The sequence below is a fragment of the Loxodonta africana genome, chromosome 18 (genome assembly GCF_030014295.1).
Source record: "Loxodonta africana isolate mLoxAfr1 chromosome 18, mLoxAfr1.hap2, whole genome shotgun sequence".
NCBI lineage: Eukaryota > Metazoa > Chordata > Mammalia > Proboscidea > Elephantidae > Loxodonta > Loxodonta africana.
This window is the reverse complement of record NC_087359.1, coordinates 40,306,096-40,318,546: the sequence shown is the minus strand read 5'-3', so window position 1 is coordinate 40,318,546 and position 12,451 is coordinate 40,306,096. Positions and strand designations below refer to the sequence as shown.

Here is a 12,451-nt window from a genome sequence, read left to right as displayed (position 1 = left end):
TGGAGCCCGGGGGTGTGGCCTTCCCCAGCCAGGCTCCCCACCGCCCGTCAGGACGTGGGCAGGCGGGACTTGGCCAATGGCGTCGGGGGGCAGGGCAGGGGTGGAGCCAGCCGGCGAGGGACCCAGAGCTGGTGGGAGGGAGGGGAATGGTTACACCGCCCAGCGCTGTGTGACGCGGACGCGCGCGCGCGCCCGCGCCCCCAGGGAGGGATGGGGGCAGGGAGGAGGCTATAAAACGAGAGGCGGGGCGCGCGCCGCGGCAGAAGGAGCGAAACTCTGGCCCGGTGCGGAGTGGGCGTATTACGGGGACACTGGGCCGCAGCACCGGGCTGTGTGGAGAAGTGAGTGCGCTCGCCTGCCTCCGTCCCCGCCACCCCGAGCCAGAAGACCGCGAGCTCCCGAGGCCCTCCCCGAGGTCTCCGTCCTCCTCCCCGGCCCCCGCCGCCGTCTCGCACTCACCTCGCCGCTCCCGGCCGTCCCCGTGTCCCCGCCCTGCCGCCCCTTCTCCCCTGCCGGGCGGCCGCGTCCGAGGTGGAAGCAGCCCCGAAGCATCCCGTAAGTATCACTTGGCCGCGGGCTGAGGCACCTGGAGAAGGGGCTGCAGCGTCGTCGAGCTCCGGGACTCGGGGACGACGGCGTCGCGGCCCGGGCCGCGGAGGGGCAGCTGCCGGGACCCGAGGGGAGGGGCGCCCGAGGCCCGGCCCGAGGCGGCTCCGAGGGGCCGCGGCTCGCTGAGGCGCCGGGGCTGGGCCCGGGCGGGTGGCCGGGGAATCGGGGGGTGGGGGACGCAGAGGTCCGGAGGGTCAGGGGCCGCCGTCGCCGAGGCCGAAAACGGTGTCGGGGAGCCGGTGCTCCCCCGGGTCTGGCCGGGTCCCAGGAGCCTCGCTCGGGGCGGGGGGCGGGGGGCGGGGGGGAGCGGCGGGTCAGGTTACGGCGGGCGGAGGGGAGCGCTGACCCCCGCGGCCGGCCACCCGACCTGCCGGCTCCCCGGCCCCCAGCTTCCCGACCCCCAGCTCCCGCCCGCGGACCGGCCCCGAGAGCTTGCTTTCCCGTTTCCGCGGCCTTCCTTCTCCTCCGGGGAGATTTGTACTCTCCTCCTCCTCCTCCTCCACCTCCTCTCGCTGTCGCTGCTGCTGCTGCTGCTGCTGCTGCTGTAGCGCTTGGGCTCCGAGGGCTGTGAGCAGAAATCTAATGAGACCCGACTGGCTGTTTATGTAATTGTTCACACTCCTGTCTTAAGGCGTTGCTTTCCAACTACCTTCCCCCGAGCCTGAATTTCGCTCGGATGCACCTTCACGCGATTTGGCTTCATCAGCTGCCTTTGCCGACACTCGGGCTTGGAAAGTGTTTGTAGTTTGGGGGCAGCCAGGGATTCTTTTCCCTTTGTCACTACGAATATGGAAAATGGAACAGATGGGTTAAGACCAGCTTGATTTTTAAAATGTCCTCTTTAATCACCCTTAGTGTACAAATAGATCCCTTTTGCACATATCTTCTGTTTGCCCTTGATCTTTTCTTATCCCCACCCAGTGCTGACCCAGCAAACGTTTAAAGGTCGACCTTATCATACAAGCCTCTCCGGCTGTTCTCTTATCGTGAAGGGGAGGGAGGTGGTTTTTAAAGTCAGGATAAAACTCAGAAACTCTGCCCTTTAAACAGAGTAATCAATAGAGTTTTGAAATTAATTGTTGCTTTTGTTAATACTTGTTGCCGAAGAGATATTTTCAGATTTAGAAAAATACACACTGAAAAACAAAAGCGCAGAGAAGCTAGCTTATTACGTTATGTGGCCGTAAGTGCGTTTTAAGACTGCAACTGTATAGGATAATTTGGTTTAAAATTATCATTTACTAGAATGACAATTCATTTAGCATTTAGTACCTTTAATTGTAGCATTATGTACTTTGGAAATTAAGATAATTTTCCTAACTTCTCAAATTTCTGAATTTTATGATAAAGCAGATTTAAACTGTATAGATCCAAAATGAACTGAAATGAAGGAGGTCTTTAAATTGATGAAAAGAAACGGGAAATTTATGACCAACTTCTAAAACTGGCATGTCTAGATACATATACTGAGAATCGCTTCCAGTAAATATTCTTGTCATAATTGAAGAAAAAGAAGGAATATTCCACGTATTTTGGAGATAGTTTTGTTTTTAGAAGTCTATTCAGAAACAGTAATAGGGTTTAAAAATATTGTAACAGTAAATCCTGAGTTTTCCCATGAGATTTTGAACTTTAATAAACAATTTTCTATTGCATATTCTTTATTTTATTCTGATTATTTTTTCAGACTTTCTAGGCTATTGAATATTTTCAGATGTGAGATTATTCTGGGGCTAAGAAGATATTGGGACTTATATTTATCTTACTTGGATATGTTTGCTTTTGTTTTGTTTTGTTTTTCTTTAAGGAACAAGACCCACTCAAGGTGAAGGATAATCTACTAATACCAGCACTTTGAATGAAAATTTGTTTCTCTGCCACAAACTGAACACTTTATTTTTATTTTTTGGCGAGGGGGTTGAAACACCTGATTTTGTGGCATAGCAGCTATGCAGCTTGAAATCCAAGTAGCACTAAATTTTATTATTTCATATTTGTACAATAAACTTCCCAGGAGACGTGTCAACATTTTTGGTGAAGAGCTTGAAAGACTTCTTAAGAAGAAATATGAAGGGCACTGGTATCCTGAAAAGCCATACAAAGGATCAGGGTTTAGATGTATACATATAGGGGAGAAAGTGGACCCAGTGATTGAACAAGCATCCAAAGAGAGTGGTTTGGACATTGATGATGTTCGCGGCAACCTGCCACAAGATCTTAGTGTTTGGATCGACCCATTTGAGGTTTCCTACCAGATTGGTGAAAAGGGACCAGTGAAGGTGCTTTATGTGGATGATAATAATGAAAATGGATGTGAGTTGGATAAGGAAATCAAAAACAGCTTTAACCCAGAGGCCCAGGTTTTTATGCCCATAAATGACCCAGCCTCATCAGTGTCCAGCTCGCCATCACCTCCCTTTGGTCACTCGGCTGCTGTAAGCCCTACCTTCATGCCCCGGTCCACTCAGCCTTTAACCTTTACCACTGCCACTTTTGCTGCCACCAAGTTTGGCTCCACCAAAATGAAGAATAGTGGCCGTAGCAACAAGGTTGCACGTACTTCTCCTATCAACCTCGGCTTGAATGTGAATGACCTCTTGAAGCAGAAAGCCATTTCCTCCTCAGTGCACTCTCTGTATGGGCTTGGGCTGGGTAGCCAGCAGCAGCCCCAGCAGCAGCAGCAGCCATCCCAGCCTCCGCTGCCACCACCACCACCGCAGCAGCAACAGCAGCAGAAAACCTCTGCTCTTTCTCCTAATGCCAAGGAATTTATTTTTCCTAATATGCAGGGTCAAGGTAGCACCAATGGAATGTTCCCAGGTGACAGCCCCCTTAACCTCAGTCCTCTCCAGTACAGTAATGCCTTTGATGTGTTTGCAGCCTATGGCGGCCTCAACGAGAAGTCTTTTGTAGATGGCTTGAATTTTAGTTTAAATAACATGCAGTATTCTAACCAGCAATTCCAGCCTGTTATGGCTAACTAAAAAAAGCAAAAATGTATCGTACACGTTCAAATGCACGGCCCAAGGGGTTTTTTTTTTTTAATACCTCCTTGAGATTTTTTTTTTAAGCTAGTAGTAAGGATACATTCAAGCTTGGTTACAAAAATAAAACGTGCGTCATTTTTCATTTGCCAACCAAGCACAAAGTTATTTTATACTGACTGTATATTTTAAAGTATACTCTCAGATATGGCCTCTTACAGTATTTAAGATATAGCAAGGACATGGCTGATTTTTTTTTATATATATATAAAAAATTGGCACTAATAAGTGGGTTTATTGGTCTTTTCTAATTGTATAATTTAATTTAGTACAAAGTTTGTAAAATATCAGAGGATATATATATTGTTTCTACGACATGGTATTGCATTTATATCTTTTTACTACAGTGATCTGTGACAGCAGCAGCTTCATGTTGTATTTTTTTTACTGAAATTGTAAAATATCCATCTTAAAGACATCAACTATTCTAAAAATTGTGTACAGGATATTCCTTTAGTGGTGGAATTAAAATGTACGAATATTTGCTTTTTCAAAAAAATGTATTTTCTGTTAAAGGTTTAAAGATTTTTGCTATATATTATGGAAGAAAATGTAATCGTAAATATTAATTTTGTACCTATATTGTGCAATACTTGAAAAAACGGTATAAAAGTATTTTGAGTCAGTGTCTTACATGTTAAGAAGGACTGAAATAGTTTATATTAAGTTTGTATTAAAATTCTTTAAAATTAAAAATGCCTGTTGTGGTCTTTGTTTTTAAGCCTTTGCTAAAGGTCTACCTCTGCAGTTATTATGTCGTAAGTGCTAATGATGCAGAAGGGTCTGACTCATTGAGTCACAGAGGAATAATGGAAAGCCGTTGTTCTGCTGGTACACCAAGCCATGGTTTGCCACAGGAAAAGTTGTCCTGCCAAACTGCACTGCCTGACCACTGCTTGGGACAGCTTTATTTTTTAACAACTCTATTCAGTCCACATTTTTCCTCCCCAGAATGGGGGTGGTATGTTAGGTCTAGTCAGCACTAATTTTTGTATCAAGTTTTACACGATGGTGTCATGCTGTCACCTAGGAGAGTCAGGTGGTAAAATGAAATTCACTCTGCAATCTGAGAGGGTTTATTTGAAATGTATATGGAGAGAGCAGCAATTGGATCAGTTTTGCGTTTCTGCATGAGAGATGAATAGCTCAGAAAACTTGCTTGGACAAAGCAGCTGACCTGACTATTTAAAAAGAGAAGATTTAGGTCTGTTTACTAATACTTATGCTTAAAGTTCAGTCATTGTATGTAGCTGGAGGATTTATGATCAAAATTTACTCAAAGTTGGACAGGTTGCTAAGTGTTAGTATCGTGTTTATTTTCCCAGGAAAAAAAGTTACGTAACAGTTTTTTTTTTTTTTTTTTGCACAAGTGAGTAACCAAACTGCTGGTCTTGGGGGTTTAAAGATTAGTAATGGTAATATGTGAAATTTTAATGGTTTAGTGAAGATGGAATTTTTAAAAAGTGATAAGGAGTTGGAAGGAAGAGACACTCTTTTTAAAGTAAAATGGTGAGTCATTTCACATTAAATGCCCATTGATACAGTGTTGACAGTATTGGTGAGAAAATTGTCCTAAATTGGAAGAAAAAATAAAACTTTCTCTTTACTATTATAGTAAGAAACCAGCACTGTCTGGGTTATCAGTGAAATAAATTTTGCCTTAATGTGTTCTTTGGACACCAGTCTACAAAAGCATTTTGTCACTTACCCATGCAGTTTAGAGCAATAACAAGTTTTAAGGAAACAAGCACTGGAAATACCAGAGCTAAGCTGTTCCATCAGCACCATGGTGAGGCCTTTGTCCTTTGGCGGACAGAATGAGGCTATGAAGAACTATTGGAGGAGTGAGTGGAGATGGCAGAGACCCGGTCTGCCAACACCATCAATTATGTGCTTTTGTGATCACGGAGTTTGAATAGCTGTAAGAATAAATCAGGGTAATGGTTTTAAGCATTTCGTTTTTGTTAGAGATGTTTTTGGTGAAGTTATCATGGGTTTAACTTTGATGAAAACCGCCTTTTTTTTTTAAAGGAAGAAAGGCTCAAATTAACATTTTTTTGAAAAGCAGGATATTAAACTGGCCAGTAGGCACACAGTTGAATCTGCAACAAAGTCTGGTGCACTAATAAATTCAGCTTTTAAATATTGAGCTTAATGTAAGTATGAATATCTGTTTTAGATTATTTTAAATTTGTATTGACAAAAGTCTTAAGGAAGTTGCATCGTGGTACATAATGTGGGTTTGGCATTTGAGAAGGATAAAGTTGTATTTTATCTTGATGGGTTTCAAGGAAACAGGTTGATTTCCTTGAGGACATTAATTTTTTTTTTTTTAAGGAATGAACAAAGGCTCTGTTCTCATGCCCTTTTTGCTCATTAGGAATGAAGGAAAAAAAAAGGTGCTTTTATCTAGCACATTTTAGAAAGTGTTAGAAAAGCTTACATCTTGGTCCCAAATCTTCTCTACACAGTGCCATCATATTTTTGACCCAGAGGTTTTGGTTGACAGCTTGATAATAATAGGCCTTTCTCATCCCTTTGACTTTGGTACTATAGATACTGTAGCAGCCTCTGTATGCCAAGGATATTCCCTATCCTGTTGTCCAAAATGCTGCCTTAGAGACTACATAGGTCAGTGTTTCCTGAGGAAGATAATACAGACCAAAAAACAGCCTTCTGAGTTTAGTGTATTCCTGTGCTGCCCAAACCTGGATCTATTCTAAAATCAGGTGTTAATTCTCCTTTGAATAGCTTTAATCCATAATGCATGGCAAATGTAGGCTTTCTTCAGTCAAAATGCCTCCTTCAAAATAACGGCAGTCTTATTTACTGTAATTAGCTAACCTTTGAAGGAGCCCTGGTGGCCTGGTGGGTAAGAGCTTGGCTGCTAACTGAAAGTTCAGTGGTTCAAACCCACCAGCTGCTCCTCGGGAGAAAGATGTGGCAGTCCGCTTCCATAAAGATTTCAGCCTTGGAAACCCTATGCGGTGGTTCTACTCAAGGGTGACAGGTTTAGTTAACTTTTGAAGGTGTTCATTTCATTTGCATATAAGTTGAGGTATAGGTAATTAGCAAATTTTCAGGACTTAGGTTATTTTAAAATAAACCAATAGGTTATATTTAAAATAAGTTTAAATATGTCAAAGGGGCATAATTTTTGTATGTGTAACACAGGAATGCCACATATACAGAAAATGCCTCTTTGGACATACTTTAGCTCATGAAGAAAAGTGCTGGTTGGAGACTTCACTCCACACCCTTTCCTTGCACAAGCAGAAATAGTATAAGCATGGCACATCAAATATATATCCTTGCTTGACTAGAATGGCATGATTTGTCAGAAGCAGGATAACTCTAGGGCAAGATCCAAAAAAACCCCACTGTTGTGGAGTCGATTCCGACTCAGCAGCCCCATAGGGTTTCCAAAGCTGTAAATCTACGGAAGCTGACTGCCACATATTTCTTCCAAGGAGCTGCTGGTGGTTTCAAACCATCCACCTTTCAGTTACCAGTTGGTCACTGTAACCACTGTGCCACCAGGGCTCCTTAGTGCAAAATCAGTTAAATGGAAAACAGCGTTATTAGAAGGCAAATATGGAAAATCACCATCGCTGAACAAAACCGATGATGTTGTTTGGTCTGTCAATCAGGTGATACTTAGTTTGTCCCAGGACGTCTCTTGAGACCAGAGTTCTTAGTTTTTGTGGTACATTAGGAAGGTATTTTGTTTGTTTAAAGGAACTGGAATCCAATTGTGAGTACGATTTGGAAAATCAGTACAACACTTGTGTTTTTTAAAGCCATTCTTTGAGGTTTTAAATGATTCCGTTAACAAATACTCAAATAACTGGTTTAAGCACTCGGCTGCTAACCAAAAGCTCAGCAATTCAAACCCACTAGCAGCTCCAAGGGAGAAAGATGTGGCAGTCGGCTTCTTTAAGGATTACAGCCTTGGAAACACTATGGGGCAGTTCTGCTCTGTCCTGTAGTGTTGCTGTGAGTCAGAATAGACTCAGTGGCAACAGGTATGTGCCAAACACAGCTCTAACCCAGTTTCCAGATGGAGGGTTGAGGCACAAGAGTGCTTAACTCACCCAAGGTGGCATGGCCAAGAAGTGGCAGACATGGCAAACTCAGCCTACTTCCAGATTTCATACTCTTAACTTCTGTGCTTTGTTGCCTCAGATTAGTTGCTTTTCTGATTTGAAGTCAGGGGTATCAAATCATTTTTGATGTATTAATCACGTGACTTACAGAGTCTCTACAAGAGCACTCACCGACAGCAAGAGCCTTAATGAGAAGGGTCTAGTAGGAAGTTATTACATTAATCATGCTTAGAAATCATTATGATGTCTTAAGAAAGATACTTTGTATTTCCATTGGCCATAAACTATAATCATAGGCTGTTTGGAAATGTCTTTAGAAATGAAGAAATTATATCAATGCTCTAATTTTGTTGATTGTCTTAATCATGTAAATTATTTCTCTCATTTTAGAGCTATTGGACGATTCCCTCAGACTAAGGGTTATATTGGAGCCCTGGTGGCATAGTGGTTAAGAGCTTGGCTGCTAACAAAAAGGTTGGCAGTTTGAATCCACCAGCCGCTCCTTGGAAACCCTATGGGGCAGTTCTGCACTGTCCTGTAGAATCACTATGAGTCAGAATCGACTCAACGGCAACAGGTTGAGGTTTTTTTGGTTTAAGGACTAGAATTAGTGTCCCCATTACTTCTAAATTGTAAACATTGACCTCTTGTGGCTATTTTCACACCCATCCCTTATCTGTGTTTATTGATAAACATTCTAAGGCCAGGTGAGTTACCAGTCTTCAACAATGTCAAATTATTTTGAAAAACTACCATAAGGCAAACCTTTTGTGACAGGTAATTTCAGTATGATAAATGCTCTTTCTGCTTTTATTCTAAAACATTAAGGAAACCAAATGACCTTATATTTCAAACTGGTTCTGAAAGCCTCTGTCAAAAAATCAAAATGTATTTTGGTTTGAAGTCAGAAGCAGTCACATTTTAGAAGCATAAGCTATTATGAAGTAACTTACATTCCCTTTAGTGTTGCTATTGGTTTAGAGCATGTTTAAGTTGCATAAAAAACCAACCAAACCCGTTGCCGTCAAATTGATTCTGACTCATACTGACCCTATAGGACAGAGTAGAACTGCCCTATAAGGTTTCCAAGGAGCACCTGGTGGATTTGAACTGCCCATCTTTCTGATTACCAGCTGTAGCTCTTAGCCACTACGCCACCAGGGTTTCCTTCAGTTGCATAATAAACAGAAAAACCCGTTTTAAAAAGTACTTGGGAGAATTTCTGTAGTTTTTGTATAGATTAAATCCTATTATATTAAGTGCCTATTATTTAGATTTTTGGTTAGGTTGGAACTTGATTGAACCAAATACTGCTAAACCTGTAGACAGTTGTTTAGAGGTGTAGATTGTATGAAAAGCCTTGTTTTTTATTAGAATTTGACTTGCAAGTAGTAAACCTCTACTAACCATTTCTCAATATTTTAGTTTTAAGGTTTTAGAAGACTTACTTTATACATATAATCTGTTAGTGAGAGCTTTGAGATCATCTTATAATTAGGCAAAACTTAGAAGAAAACAATCAGGTTCATGTCTAGAGGCTACTTGAAATTATGGGTCTAATTCCTTGGTTAAGCATATTAAGTCATTTGACTCTCAGGTGGCTCGGTTTCTTTATCTGCAAAATGGGTATAGTGATATCAAGGTACTTCCTTGGAGAACTACGAGGAACTAATCACTCTGAGAAGTTGTCAGTGAACTAATGGAACTTGTGTTCTTAGGGGTTTACAGTATTTGGAACCATGAAATTCAGGATTTTACCCATGTTTACTGCCCTTTGAAATCAGGAAACTAAATGATACAAAAGTAAATTGTATCAATGTTTTGTTATCCAGTTATTTGCATCAACAGGGAATTAAATCAAAATTCTATAGTAGTAGTCTCCTAAACAATATCCTATCCACATTTCAGTAATAAATACTCCTGTGTTTGTATTTCTAGTTTTGAGGCACTGAAGGAAATCAGTGTTTTAGCATTCTTTTTCATACAATCAGCAAGTTGATTTAAACAGCATGGACATGTTAATTTAGAAATTTTTGCTGAATTAATGTCCATGCTGTCATGAAAAATATTGAAGAGATTGTTCCTACTTAAACAATACAAGCCGAGGAATAGGAGTAGTGAAAATGTAGCTCAGGATACATGCCATACGGATCATGGTGCTACCTTTATTTTAGTACAGGTAGAAAAGAAGAGGAGGTTTGCTTTACAGAAGGAAAAAACATTGAGGACTTGGAAGGGAAAACACATTCCGTCTGGCATTATGAGTACTTTACTTCACTGATAAAATATGACCAGTGTGCAGAACAGAGAACAGGTGTAAAATATTTTTAGACAAACCTTGGCATACATTGTAGGTCGCATCCCTTCTGTCTATACACTCCGTAAGTGTTTAAAAAATAATTATGGAAAAACCACATTGACAAAATGAGCTAGACATTGCTTTTATGTTTGCGTTTTTTTTTTTTTTTTGCACTGAATGGTAAAGTCAAACAAGCTGCCTTCCCAGCCATCAGGTTGCAGCTATTTTTAAACGCTGGTTCTCCACATGCCCTTCTACAGCTCTTGAGGTCTCCTTTCTCTTCCTTCCTTAGTGCTGTTGAGAGAGTTGGAAGAATATGGAGCCATAGCCTTTTCCGGAGTGTAAAGCCTGGGTTGTGACACCCACAAACCAGATTCTGACTTAAAACACTTTTATGCTTTCTTTAGGCCAGGAAGAAGGTGGGACAAGCATGGATATGGGATCAGTCTGGCTTGGTTTCTGGCAAATGGGTATAAATTGATGCCTCTGGATACTGATAGAGGAGGGTAGCCTGCTGAGAGTTTGGTTTAAGACATAGAATTATAGGACCCTGCAAATATTGTCTGTTTTAGCTCAGGGTCTAGATAACCCCATGACACAGGTTCAGTAGCCCTTTTTCTATTTTGAACTAAATGCAGGTGCTCTTTTTCAGGGGACTTTTCTTCACTACTCTTCTACCTCCAATCAGTTCATTTCTAGTGAGGATGAAGGTTAGCGGGTTTGCTCGTTTTGTTTTGTAATGAGCAAGCCTGTTCTCTTTTCCTTCAGAGTACCCAGATCTGGCTCCTGTCCTCAGAGGTCTTTTCCCAGAAAGAACTCTCCTTGTTTTGTAAACTACCTGGCATAGAGCTCTAGTGACTTACTTTCTGTTAACGCCCTTCAATTTCCAGGAAACGTGGTGAGGATCTCTAAACCATTTCAATACAATACTTAAGATAGCTGCAATCCCTGGACAGACTTTCTAGAAACTAAGGTGTCACCAGAGGCCTTTTAGCTAAATACTTTGAGAACAACCCAGTTTTCACAGAGCTATAGAGGATTTTACCTGGGGAAGCGTCATCTTTTGGGATCTTACAAAAGATTGGAAAGAAGGAAGAAAACTTTTTTTTTTTTTATCTTAGGAATAAATGATTTTTTGGAAAGAGACTCTTATTATCTGAACTACAGAAGTTCAAAGAACTTTTCAGGTCCTGTTTAAGAGGAATAGAGAGATGGCGGTAAGACCTTATCTTCCTAGGAGTCTCTGCCAGAAGAGAGGGTCTGGCAGGTAGAAGAGGGCTGAAGGTATGTCTCCTCTATCTGCCTTTCCTTTCAGGTTCCAGAAAGGTGGAAAGAGCAGTTTAAAAGTGTCTCAGTTATCTAGTGCTGCTATAACAGAAATACCACAAATAGATGACTTTAACACACAGAAACTTATTCTTTCATAGTCTAGGAGTCTAGAAGTCCAAATTCAGGGCACCAACTCCAGGAGAAGTCTTTGTCTCTTGTCAGCTCTCGGGGAAGGTCCTTGTCATGAATCTTCCCCTGGTCTGGGAGCTTCTCAGCATAGGGACTCAGGGTCCAAAGGACATGCTCTGCTCCTGGTTCTTCTTGCTTGGTGGTAATGAGGTCTGTCTCCTCTCTGCTCAATTTTCTCTTTTATATCTCAAAAGAGACTGACTCAAGATACAGCCTAATCCTGTAGATTGAGTCCTGCCTCATTAACATAACTCCCTCTAATCCTACCTCATTAACATCATAGAGATTAGGATTTACAACACATGGGATAATCACATCAGATCACAAAATGGCGAATCACATAATACTGGGAATCAGGGCCTAGCCAAGTTTTGGGGAATACAATTCGACCCATAACAAAGAGGAAGCCTCTGTATGCATTACCCTGGGGTTTGCTCCCGAGATCAGTTTCCCTTGATGGAGGCCTTGCCGAAGTTCTGAGACCCAGGACAAGTACTCCTAGTCAGGCACACCACATTTTCCTGATAACTAAAGGCTTTCTTCCAGACTCTAAAGTAGGGCAGGCAGCTAGATGCTCCTGTACTTTGCGTGCTGCCTATTTGAATGAGGATTTTGACACTGAATGTCAGAGTCTCAGGGAGCCCGGAAGGAATAACCAACGTCAGAAGCTTAATAGTAATGGCCAACACTTACATGTAGCATTTACTATGTGTCAGACATTGTTCTAAGCACTTGTACTATTTTAACTCACTTAAATTTCATAACAACACTCTGAAGTTTGTACCGTTTCCTCCATTTGCAGATGAAGAAATGGAGGCAGACAGCTTGTGATAAAGTCACACAGCCAGTAAAAGGCATAGGATTTGAACTGTGGTATTCTGGTTCTAAAGTTCATGATCCTTAACCATTACACTATATTGCTTCTTTGGTTGACC

At 41.9% G+C, this 12,451-nt stretch overlaps 1 protein-coding gene across 2 annotated transcripts; it reads left to right on the top strand.

Moving 5' to 3' along the window:
- Positions 1–251: 251 nt before the first annotated feature.
- TOB1 (transducer of ERBB2, 1) lies at positions 252–11,936 on the top strand. Of its 2 annotated transcripts, none has more exons than XM_003414616.4 (2): positions 252–555; positions 2,417–11,936. In XM_003414616.4, the coding sequence occupies exon 2, from the start codon at positions 2,559–2,561 to the stop codon at positions 3,591–3,593; it is 1,035 nt and encodes a 344-aa protein (XP_003414664.1). In that variant the 5' UTR covers positions 252–555; positions 2,417–2,558; the 3' UTR covers positions 3,594–11,936. The 2 variants fall into 2 exon arrangements, with proteins under 2 accessions (XP_003414664.1, XP_064127304.1); XM_064271234.1 differs by having other exon boundaries at positions 270–341.
- The last annotated feature ends 515 nt before the right edge of the window (positions 11,937–12,451 follow it).

Bases quoted from the DNA above. Each gene is read 5' to 3' on its own strand.
- TOB1 (XM_003414616.4), top strand. From the start codon at position 2,559: ATGCAGCTTGAAATCCAAGTAGCACTAAATTTTATTATTTCATATTTG.